This window comes from Marmota flaviventris, chromosome 13 (genome assembly GCF_047511675.1).
Source record: "Marmota flaviventris isolate mMarFla1 chromosome 13, mMarFla1.hap1, whole genome shotgun sequence".
NCBI lineage: Eukaryota > Metazoa > Chordata > Mammalia > Rodentia > Sciuridae > Marmota > Marmota flaviventris.
The window spans coordinates 40,360,972-40,372,587 of NC_092510.1; the positions used below are offsets into that span (position 1 = coordinate 40,360,972).

The following is an 11,616-nucleotide window of genomic DNA, read 5'->3' on the forward strand; positions in this document are numbered from 1 at the left end:
TAATATCCCAGCTAGATTCTTCACAGAAAGTAACAAGTTGATTCTAAAATTCATATGAAAAAACTTAAGTGATCCCCCTGAGAAGAGTCTTGAAAAAAGAACTAAACTGGAGGCTGGAAAGCTCACATTTTCTGCTTTCAAAACTTCTCACAAAGCTACAGTAATCAAGATTGTATGTTGGCATAACAATAGGCATATGAATCAATGGAATGGAATTGGGAGCCTAAAAATAAACCTTCACATTATAGGAACTTGGTTTTCAATAAGAGTGCCAAGAGACTTCAGTGACAGAAACAAAATCTTTACAGTCTTTTTATCAAATGATGCTAAGACAAATGGATAGTCACATGCAAAATAATGAAAATAGGCCCATAACTCACACCATTTACAAAAATCAACAGAAGACAGATTACAGACCCAAATATAAGAGTCAATATTATAAAATTTTTACATGTAAATCTTTGTGACCTTGTATTAAACAATAGTTTCTGAGATATGACACCAACAGTATAAGCAATATAAGAAGAACAAACTGGAATTCACCAATTTTAAAACTTTTGTGTTTCTAAGAATCCCAACAAGAAAATGAAAGCCAACCCAAAGAACAGGAGAAAAATAACTGGAAATCATTTATCTGATAGGGACTTATATATGGAATACATAAGAAACACTTGTAACTCAATTTTTTTTTAAAGACAACCTACTTAAAAAGTAGGCAAAGGATCTGAATAGACAATTCTGCAAAGAACACTCAACATCATTAGCCATCACGGAAAAACAAATCAAACTAATGATGAGATACCACTTCATACCCACAAAGACCAATCAAAATGACAAATAATAACTGCTGGCCAAGATGTAGAAAAGTGAAATCCTCAGACATTACTGAAGAGATGTAAAATGATTCAGCTGCTTTGGTAAATAGTGTGGGAGTTCCTTAAAAGTCTAACCAAATAGTTATTATATTACCTAGTGATCTCACTCCTGGATAGATGGATGCATAGATAAATGATAGATAGATAGATGAATGAATAGATAGATAGATAGAAAGAAAAGAAAACATAGGTCCATACAAAAACTTGTACATAAATATCCATAGCATCATTATTCATCATAGCCTAAAAGTGCAAACAACCCAATTGATAAGTAGAAAAACAAAATGTGGTATAATTATACAATGGAATATTATTTGGCCATAAAAAGAAATGAGGTACTGGAACATGCTATAACACAAATGAACCTTCAAAATGTTATGCTAGGCAAAAGAAGTTAATCACAAAAGACCACATATTGAATAATCTTATTTATGTGAAATATCCAGAATAAGCAAATCTATAAAGACAGAAAGATCCATATTTGCATTTGGCTGGGAGGGTTAGCAGGGAATAGAGAGTGATTAATAATGGGTATAGGATTTCTCACTTAATATTGATAAATAACCAAACAGAATTTATCATCTTGAAAATTCCATCTATATTTAGAAAAAAGTTTGTAATAGGATCAAAAACATGATTCAAAATTTACCATAAGGTCTTTTGAATGTAAACATGATCAAACATGGAAATATCACAGTTTAGAAAAACAGCAAACTGCATACTATTATATACCTGTGAATTACACAGAATAATCTTTTTTTTCTTTAATGAGTACCTACTTTCTAAAAGTTCTGCTACAGCTCCAGGATCTATTGCATTTTCAAATACCTGCAGAGAAAAATATGGGAAAAACATTTTTAAGTTTTTTAATAGGTACTTACAGAAACTGTAGATTATTTTCTTCCTAATAATTAGGATGTTATTTGGTAAAATCCAGCCATATAATATTTTAGGACTCAACAGAAACACTTTTAACAAGTATGATTAAAAGATCAATATAGTACAAAAATAGAACATAGAACAAATTCATAGAAATTAACAGAACAATAGCATATGCAAGGAAATCTGAGTTGGCTAAATCTACCACATGCTTAAAATGTCGTCAACTTGACCTAGTTCTATTTGTTGCTAAAAGCACATTTTACATTAACCTGAGTCTTGAGTACCTAGAAAAACATTCTGCTTACAATAGATCTCACTAAATGTTAAATGAATGATTTCTCTTCCCAAGCAATTAGTTCTGCTAAGAAGGAACATTAAAATAGAAATTCTGCCTACATATTAACACACACAAAAAAAGCTCACTACTAGGAGTTACGCTCTCACAGAATCCAGAGGTGGGGGAGAGAGAGCCTCTTAAATCTATCATAAAGCACATGTGCTCTGTTCAGTTATTGCCAAATCTGCATATTTTGTTTTTGACAGTAAAGGCCCTGGGATAGGACTAAAACAAAGGCCTCTCCCACTAAATTATGCAACCCAGTGGAAAGCATTTTTTTTTCCAGTAGACTTTGATTTCAAGCTTCAGAGTTCTCATTTAAACAATGTTAAACATGGTTAGAAATCTGTCTTGGATCCAAAGCCAGATCTGCTTTAAGAACAAAAATGGGAGACTGTGTGATTTCCCTGTAATCCATTTTTGTCTTACTGGGTTGGATTTATTAAGCAAATGTAATTTTTTGCTTAAATTATTTCAATAACTGCATCTTTTACTATTGTTATGGTTTGAATTATGTCCCCCAAAATGTTGAAATCCCAGCCCCAGTACCTCAGAATGTGACCTCATTTCCAATTAGGGTCATTAAGTAATTGTTAAGCTAGAATGAGGTCATACTGGAATAGGTTGGATTCCTAATCCAATATGATTGGTGTCCTTATAAAAAGGGGATATTTGAGCACAGAAGGTATTAAAAAGTTTATACAAAATAAATTCAAGAGTTTATTTGAGCAAAGAATGATTTATGAACCAGGCAGCACTCAATCAGAAAATTGCTACCAAGTGGGCAGAGAGCTTTTATAGGTGACATGGAAATAAAACAAGAAGATACATTTGATTGGTTGGAGTGGAAAGACCTGGAGAGTGGTTAGTTGACAGTTTCTGATTAGGAAAGTCTCTAGTTAAGAGGACAGTTGACAGTTTATAATTGGTAAAGTCTCTAGTTTGATTTTACAGTTTACATTGGGCTTCAGTTTACTTATGGAGGCACTTAAAGCACTGGATCTTCCCCAGCCTAATAGCCTCTCTGCCCTCAATTTTTTAAACAGCATGCACACAGAAAGAATAAATAGCCATATAAATATTAAAATTATGCTGACAAAAGCCAAGGAACTATCAAAAGCTAGGAGAGAGGTCAAGAATTGATCCTTCCCTAGTGCCTTCATAGGCAACATGACCCTGCCAACATTCTGATCTCAGACTGCTAGCCTCCAGAACTGTGAGACAATATGCTTCTGTTGTTTAAGTCACTCAGTTTGTAGTATTTTTGTATACCAGCTCTGGAAAATGAATACTCCCTTATCTGAGGATTTTCTCAAGTGTGATCTTGAGTAAATGATGAACACAAACTGTTCAAACACAATAGCTCATAAATTTTTCATGAGGAATTTGTTTATTCAAATGCTTTAAAACATTCAATTCTGCATTACACAGAAGGTCCAAGGAAGAGAAAATGTCACTACTTGCTGCAAGTATTTGAAGAAAGATAAGTGAACAGATAAAGAAGAGCTGGAATTGACTAGGAGAAAACTACACTATGAACCCAAATAACTCATACAAAGAGGGTAATTAGTTTCATTCAGAAAAAAAAAATGGTTCTGATATATTTGACTAGTAATATCAAATGTACCACTTTTCAACAGAGCAGTAGTGACATTTAAAATGTGACTCTAAGACTCATTCCTTTCTTTTTTTAAACAAATCAAGGAGGTTGGACTAGACGACCCCCTGCCCAAAGTCATTTACAGATTTCATTCTAGGATTCCACAATTTTGTATCTTTGGGCTTCTTATAAAAAGATTTTTAAAGTCTTCTACAGATTAAATTGAAAACTGATAAAACTAATATGAAAATTCTTAGGAGGAAAAATGGCTGCATTTTCACCACTTTCAACATCTAAATGTGAGAAATAGGTTCCTGTGGGTTCTGATTGTATGTTCTAAGATAATACTCATTTATTTCTCTCTTTTTATCCAGTCAGTTTAGCACATTTTTAATTTAAATTAATAGGCTGCGATTTACAAACATATTGCACGCAACCCTGGCCCTTCAGTGAATCAATCTTGATCTTCTCTCCCATCCTCAGGTCAAAACAGGTCACTTTCTGGGCACCATCTTTCAGACCTATCCTACCAACCTTCCCTCTGCCCAAAAGATCTTAGTGACACTGTTTAGAGAAACATCATTAGCTTTATTGAGGTTAAAACTGATTCCATCTCCAAATGCAAAACAAAAAGTTCAGGGGATTGCCAGTAACTGCATAGTAATCAAATGAATATTCTTTTAAATACTGAGGTGGGAAGTGGGTGGGTAGTGTTTGGGCTATTTGTGTCATGACTGTATTCATTGGAACAAGAATCTAGCCTTATCACTATAGCTACATAAACGAGGTTTGACTTAAATAAATCAGAAGAGCTTTTTTGTCTCCTTACAGGATTTTGGTTATAAGATTTAACTTGATTTGGTTATAGTCTTTCATTATTTTTCCGGGTCTGAGAAAGTTTTTTTTTTTTTTTGCTAAGGTTTGCAATTTATTAAATGTAATGCAATTCTAACACCTCCAAGAACATTCAGAAATGCTCTCTTTGCTCCAGTTAAAAAATGTCATGGGAGTTCCAAGAATAGAAACCATTGACCAGGGTATTTAGCACTAGATTGACAGAACTTGGCTGGGACTTGCAAAGCACAAGCAAGTCTTTCAACTGTGATTTTACTTCAAGGCTGACTGTAGTTTTGCACTATACTTAAATGCCTTTGGGTTATGTTTTTACAGAAAATTTACAAAATAATTTTACAAGAACTATTAGATTATCTTCAGACAGCAAAATACAATGAGAAAGTCAAGATCACCTTTTTAAATCTCAGGATTTGCTGAATGACAATAGGGAACACAGAAGGAAAGCAGGCTGTCTCCACGTACTGATTCAGGAGGTAAACCCCGAGGTACACATCTTGTTTGTCTGGCAGGAACACTCCCGGGCAAGAAATCTTGGGGGGGGGGGGGGGGAGAACAAGCAAAGTTTGTTTTATTTAAAGGGCTCTATTCCTCCTAGCCTTCCAGAGCCCCTGAAATGTCCCCCCATCATCATATTCCCTCACGTGTACCTCCCATCATCAACATCCTCCCCTGTTCTCTCCTATTTCATATTGGAAATTCCAATTCCCTCCCACGTCTCCGCCAGGTGTCACAATCGCGCTCTCGCCGGCTCCTCTCCCCGCCCCTTCAGGATGGCTGTGCGGAAGCGGAAGAGGCTGCAGGGCCGGGAGGCCTCTCTCTAGTCCCGCCGGGTCCCGGGGTCCGGGCCGCCCGCCGCGATGGCGAGCCCCCGGAGGAGCGTCGAGGGACGGCCGCTGGGCGCCTCCGTCTCGAGCAACACCAGCAACCCCGGCAGCCCGGCCCATGGCGGCGGCAGCAGCGGCAGGTTCGAGTTCCAGTCCCTGCTCAGCAGTCGAGCCGCGGGCGTCGACCCCACCAGCGCCCGGCTGCGCGCGTCCGAGAGCCCGGTGCACCGGCGCGGCTCCTTTCCAGTGGCCGCCGCGGGCTCCTCGCAGGCGCCCCCTCCTTCACTGCCCGAGGAGGACCGCATGGACCTGAACCCGTCCTTCCTGGGCATCGCCTTGCGCTCCCTGCTGGCCATCGACCTGTGGTTGTCCAAGAAGCTGGGGGTGTGTGCAGGGGAGAGCTCGTCTTGGGGTAGCGTGAGGCCCCTTATGAAGCTGCTGGAGATCTCGGGACACGGCATCACCTGGCTGCTGGGCACCCTGTACTGCCTATGCAGGAGCGACAGCTGGGCTGGGCGCGAGGTGCTGATGAACCTACTCTTCGCCCTGCTGTTGGACCTCCTGGTGGTGGCCCTGATCAAAGGGCTGGTCCGCAGGCGCCGACCGGCCCACAATCAGATGGACATGTTTGTCACTCTCTCGGTGGACAAGTACTCCTTCCCCTCGGGCCATGCCACAAGGGCCTCCCTGGTGTCCCGGTTCATCCTGAAGCACCTGGTACTGGCCATTCCACTGAGGGTGCTGGTGGTACTGTGGGCCTTCATCTTGGGTCTTTCCAGGGTCATGCTGGGGAGGCACAATGTCACCGATGTGGCTTTTGGCTTTTTTCTGGGCTATATGCAGTACAGCATCGTGGACTACTGCTGGCTTTCACCCCACAATGCTCCGGTCCTCTTTATACTGTGGAATCAACAGTGACACCATCTCATTGATTATGGCAACAGGAGAGCTGAAAGTTTCCACAATTTGATGATGCCAGCCTAAATCAGCCACCATCCCACTTGCCCCTCTTTCAGGCTTCCTTAGGATTTCAGATATCCCACCATCTTGATGTGTTGCTAGGCCAGAGCACGTGCTAGCCCTTGGAAGACAGCCATAAAAAGGGAAGCAAAAAGAAAAAAAAAATCTATTGTATATTTATTCAACTGTTTATATCTCCAGGACAATAGCAAAGAAACCAAGCTGGGGTGGTTATACTGTTGCTGGTTTTGACAGTAGGATTTGTGTTGTATAGTAATCCTGTAAGTTAACATCACTTGTAAATTGAATTTTTGAGAAACACCATCTTCATTCCATAAATATATGAGCAGATATTTCATGTACTAATCCTAGTCCTTTTTCTGAGTTAGACTTTAAGCAGTACTAAAAGTCTTTTTAAGACACAAGTTTTTCTAGTTTATTCCTTGAAGATTTGTTGCCACCATCAGGGAGATTTCTTCTTAATCCTGATTTTCTTGGTAAGCCTTTTTACTTTATTATCTCTTCCATCTTTGTGGACTAGGCAGTGAGAAAGATTATAGTACTTTCTCTCCTTTCCCTACACCCTTTCAAAAGGTCTTTAAATATTATTTTCCAGTATTCTCTAATACTGTTTTTTACCACTCAGAGGACAAATCAAGAACTACTTGAAGAAATACTTAAAAGGTGAGCATGTCTAAGGTGCCCACAGAAAAGTAAGTATGAGACTCTGGTTTCATGTCTAACTCTATTGACAACCAATAGCATGGCACAACAGAGGACAGAGAAGCTAAGCTGCTGGGGAAAGTCAAAAGAACTGAGAATTTAGGTTATTATGTCAATGACCAGCATGGCAGGAGATGAGACTCTGCTGCCCATCATCTCTACTGAATAAAAAATAACATTCCTCTATCCATAAATAAAAAAAAGGAAAATAATGTGATTCTTTTCAATGTATGTGCAAAAGCTTTTTCATATATACCATGAGGATGACCCTGTATTCTATAGTTTTATAAATGGAATTCCGTTTTCCTGTATAAAGCATAGTTTATGTAACAGTATTTAACTTGAAATTCACCAGGGGAGCTTGCTGCTATATCAGACACTAGGTAAAACTCCTAAATTTCTGTTTACATTGACCTTTACATTTAAAGCTGTTCATCCATGTTGCCTCAAATCATAAGACCAAAGACTACCAAATGCGTGGTAGGCTTTACTCATTTGACCTAAAAAGAGGTATGTGCTTTAAATGTTGCTCTACCTGAAAAGAAAGCCTACTTTTGGAACTAATGTCTTCAGAAAATAATGACCAATTATTTTGGCATTTATAAATAGAAGGACTATGGACTTTAAGAGATGCACACAGGAACCTGGAGAATGACTGTGATAGATAAGTAGGTTCTGATTGGGGGGAAGCATGAACTTTCTGAGAGAGGCACACTTAAAAGAGGAACGGCTACTCCTAAATAAAATAATTCACATTTCCACAATATCCTGAACACGAACTACCTCTTCACTTGCTGAATCAGCCAACAGTGAATCTCTAAGTGGTTTTGGGTTTGTTGTTCAATCTTAGATCCTTCATAGTAACTGCAGCAATATTCAGGCCAGATATTTGAAAGCAATTGTATTTCTTCTTGCAGTGTCCACAAGTCTGAATATTGGGGGCTTAACTTCCAGTTTGTAGTTATACTTATGGAATTCCCTGTTTTAGCTGTTGGGATCTGAGTTTGCTGGCTTTTAAAGCACAGATCAATTCAACTGATTTTCTGGAACATCCTAAGTACTGTAGAATAGACAACTGATTTCATTGTTAATTATACACTGAGGAATGCCTTTTAAAAATCAAAATAAAATTAACCAATAATTTTGTTAGATGAAAACTTAATTTTTGCCTGTATGTAAGAAATATCACTTGGCTTCTCTCCAGAGATTCTTCACCTTCTGCAGTTTTGAGAGCTTGCAATTAATAAAGCACAATTGATATGGTCTGGCCTTATTTTCTGTCAGCAAAATGGAACAAAACCAGGAAAATTGTATTATCTTTGTTTCACAGCTACATGTCTGATGAAACTTTAGCATTTGCCAATTGTATGGAAGCTAGCCAGAATCCACAGCAGTGTCCTGTTAGTCTTATAATCTAATGGTAGCCAGGAGAGAAGTCCCTAGCACCTTGGAGACAAAGCTGAATGTCAGTCTGTCACTAACTACAGAATGATGGGAAAATGGAAGCAGAAGAAGAATGACTGTCTCCCAAATAAGAACAGTGAAGCCCCCTGCCCCAATACCTCATTTAGGAAGGATGTGGTGGATAATTACAGAACATTTGTTGACTGATTTCCCTTTTTGAATTAGCAAGCCAAAGTCATAATATTTGGTTGGCTCATAAATGTGACATTATCAGGAAATAATGGGGCTTTTTAAAAATTAAATTATTCCATGGTTATTTAAAGGAGAATTTAAAATTCTTTCACAAATCTTTATTCTGAAAAAGAAAAAATCCTACTTGGACTTAAGGTAGTGTTGTTTTAAAACAACAAATTCAGAATGAAGTTAAGAAACATTTTGCTTTGGGGGAAAAAATAGGAACAGGTTGATCTGAATTAAAGGTTAGGAAGTCCAGGAATACAAACGTATATAAAAATCTTAGGACAAAAAGGTACGATCTGTCCCCAAAGAAAATAATGTGTATGTGTCAAGTGGGAGAAGAGCGGTGAAAACTATGGGGCGGCGGGTGGGGAGACCATTTAAGAGTCTGACTTGGAGTTAAGGAACAGAGGTTTGCTAATCTCTTACCTCCCGGATCTGCAACTCCACCACCGCCTCCAGAGGCATCGTTCCCTGCGCGGGCGAAAGATCTGGAATGACAAGATCCTTTGTGCTGGGTCTTGGACCAACTTTCCTTAGTTTAGCTCAACCCCTGGGGAAGTGTTCCCAGAAACTTCCCCAGCCCCCCACCCCCTCGATCCCCCATCAGACCCTCCCAGCCCGGGTCCCTCCCACCGGGACCGGTCTCTCACAACCGGCGCCAGAGCGTAGGCTTCTAGAAGGTGGAAGCGTCGCGTTGCCATGGACACTCAAACGCGCAACCTTCGACCCTAGAACACAAGCGAGGCCCGGTACACCTCCTGGAACGCGCGTGCGGGGCGCGGCTTCCCGGGCAGCAACTGTCTGCAGTGACTTACTGGGTGTTGTCGAGGGAGCAGGATCCTGGTCAGGTGTTTGGAGCACTAATTTCTTTCCATCAACTCTGTGTGGTCCCAATCACTGTTTAAATGTTTACAATTTCCTTTTTAACAGTGGAATGAAATCATAGCTCCGATATAATTTAATTACTACACATTTTAGTAGTTACTACCCCCCAGGTCCTGGAATTTCTGTTAACCATTTTCCAATTTAATATAATTAACTGCCCCAGTAGGTACGCGTTTGCTCTTTAAGAAGCTTACAAGAAATCAAGTGACCTCTCCAATAAGAGTTGAGTGGAGAAAGGCTGATAGCACTCCATCCCTCATAGTGATATGCCAAGCAGTGCCTCCTCTCCCTCACGGTGTTCTGTCCAGTGGCAGAGCTGGATGAGTGAAATGTATCTTTCCCGCAGTGCCTTCAGTTCTGTTTATGTCTCCATTCACAGAGGGGTTTTAGGTTAGACTGCAGAAACAATGACATCATCACGTTAGCTTGCTTAGTTTGCTTCTATTACCAGCATCCCAAGGAGCAACTGTCCTGGTGAACACGTAAAAAAGTAGCTTTCTCAAATAACACTCACCCGAGTTCCCGGTGTGCATAAGAGAAAGCCAGTGTCCTTCAAGATAAAAATGTGTCTGGATTTTCCAGACCAAGATTTCTCTCATTATTCCCTTAACTTGGCTAGATTTGGGGAAACAAAAAAGGGAATACAGGGACATGGTGTGTTGTTTGTTCCAGTCCCCATTTGCTTTAGTGGCAACAGAGCCACGGTCACATTGTAAAAACCTGTCAGAGATGACAGGCAAAGTAAGAGGTCTGAATTGGTAAAGGAAATCATGTTTTTTTTTCCCCCATTCATTGTATTTGATAAACAAAAATGAAGGAAGAGAGGTAGGATCAGCCACTTCTAGCCAATCCAAAAAATCTGGGAGGAACAATGCTATCTCTGAAAACAACAACAAAAACATTTGTTATCATTTATCATTAATATTTTGCATTGGAAATTTATGCAATTGGAAATGGTACAAAAAGACGTCCCTAGAGAATAATTGGGTCTTCGTTTTGGTCACTGATGTTTCTTTCCCTGGAAGGGAAAAATACAGTGTGATGATGATGTATTGTTTACTCTTCTGATTCCTAGCATATTGTGCTCAGCTCCCCTCCCTCCCCCATACCAAGAGATACACAGGTGGATGCCTGGTTTCCTATAATCCAGAGATCTGATTTGTTACCTTACAACAGCTAACTGGAATGAGCCCTGTGATGAAGTCATCAACACCAATATTAACATATCAAGGAGAGTGACAATAAAAACAGATTTATGAATAAGTAACTAGTGTAAGGCAAGGGAAAATCAACCTTTATTGAGGATCTACAAAGAGCTAATCACTCCCACAATAACTCTGAGGGAGATATTATTCCCTATTTACAGAGGCAGAATCTAAAGCCAAATAAATCGCCTTTTGCCCAAGGCTACACAACTAATAAAGAGAAGTTATATTTAATCAAGGTGTGCCCTACCACATCACTGCCCCTAAAACAAGAACATCCTATTGATCCTTACAGACACACTGTCCACCCTCCCATCATATGCTATTTCTAATCTTTAACTCTTCATAAAATTGGACTCTCCTTGCTTGGTTTCATGGCCCAGCCCTGTTATGGTTTCCCTCCATCTCTCTGAACATTCTTCTTGTCTCTGTATCCTATTCTACCTAGCCAAACAGTTTTTCTTGGTCCTTTGTTTTCCTCACTCTGTATCCTTTATCTAGGGATGTCAGCCAATGTAGGTATTAATTAACATGTACAGATTTACAGATCCCACACAACTTTCGCTCTTCAGCTTTCTCTGATAGGGTGGAATCTTACTATTTTAGATGATTATATTCATCTATAATCCCTTTGGACCAATTCCCACAATAGTAGTTTCACATTTGTTCCTGTGATTGCTGATTACTGTTTATCTCCATAATCTGTTAACTCTACAAGGCTAAGTGTTTGAACCCTGATTAATTTGCATTGCAGATGCTCAATAAATATCTTGGAATAGATGTTAAGTGTAGAGATGATCTACAGTCTGTAAGGGTTAATTGTGTG

The 11,616-nt window shown here is 39.4% G+C and overlaps 2 protein-coding genes across 4 annotated transcripts in view; one reads left to right on the forward strand and one right to left on the reverse strand.

Annotated features, from left to right (window-relative positions):
- The window catches only part of Spata6l (spermatogenesis associated 6 like), a 54,446-nt gene extending 45,204 nt beyond the window's left edge, over positions 1-9,242 (reverse strand). For all 3 annotated transcript variants that reach the window (XM_071600607.1, XM_071600609.1, XM_071600606.1), the window contains exons 1-3: positions 9,127-9,242; positions 4,942-5,079; positions 1,655-1,703 (exon numbers count right to left, since the gene is read on the reverse strand). In XM_071600607.1, coding sequence (XP_071456708.1) covers positions 1,655-1,703; positions 4,942-5,079; positions 9,127-9,165 — 226 coding nt within the window. In that variant the 5' untranslated portion in view covers positions 9,166-9,242. The remainder of the gene's footprint in view (positions 1-1,654; positions 1,704-4,941; positions 5,080-9,126) is intronic.
- Plpp6 (phospholipid phosphatase 6) lies at positions 5,299-8,319 on the forward strand. The gene has a single exon (XM_027943096.2). It carries the CDS (start codon positions 5,407-5,409, stop codon positions 6,289-6,291), a length of 885 nt encoding a protein of 294 aa, XP_027798897.1. The 5' UTR covers positions 5,299-5,406; the 3' UTR covers positions 6,292-8,319.
- Positions 9,243-11,616: the final 2,374 nt, after the last annotated feature.

Bases quoted from the DNA above. Each gene is read 5' to 3' on its own strand.
- Plpp6 (XM_027943096.2), top strand. From the start codon at position 5,407: ATGGCGAGCCCCCGGAGGAGCGTCGAGGGACGGCCGCTGGGCGCCTCC.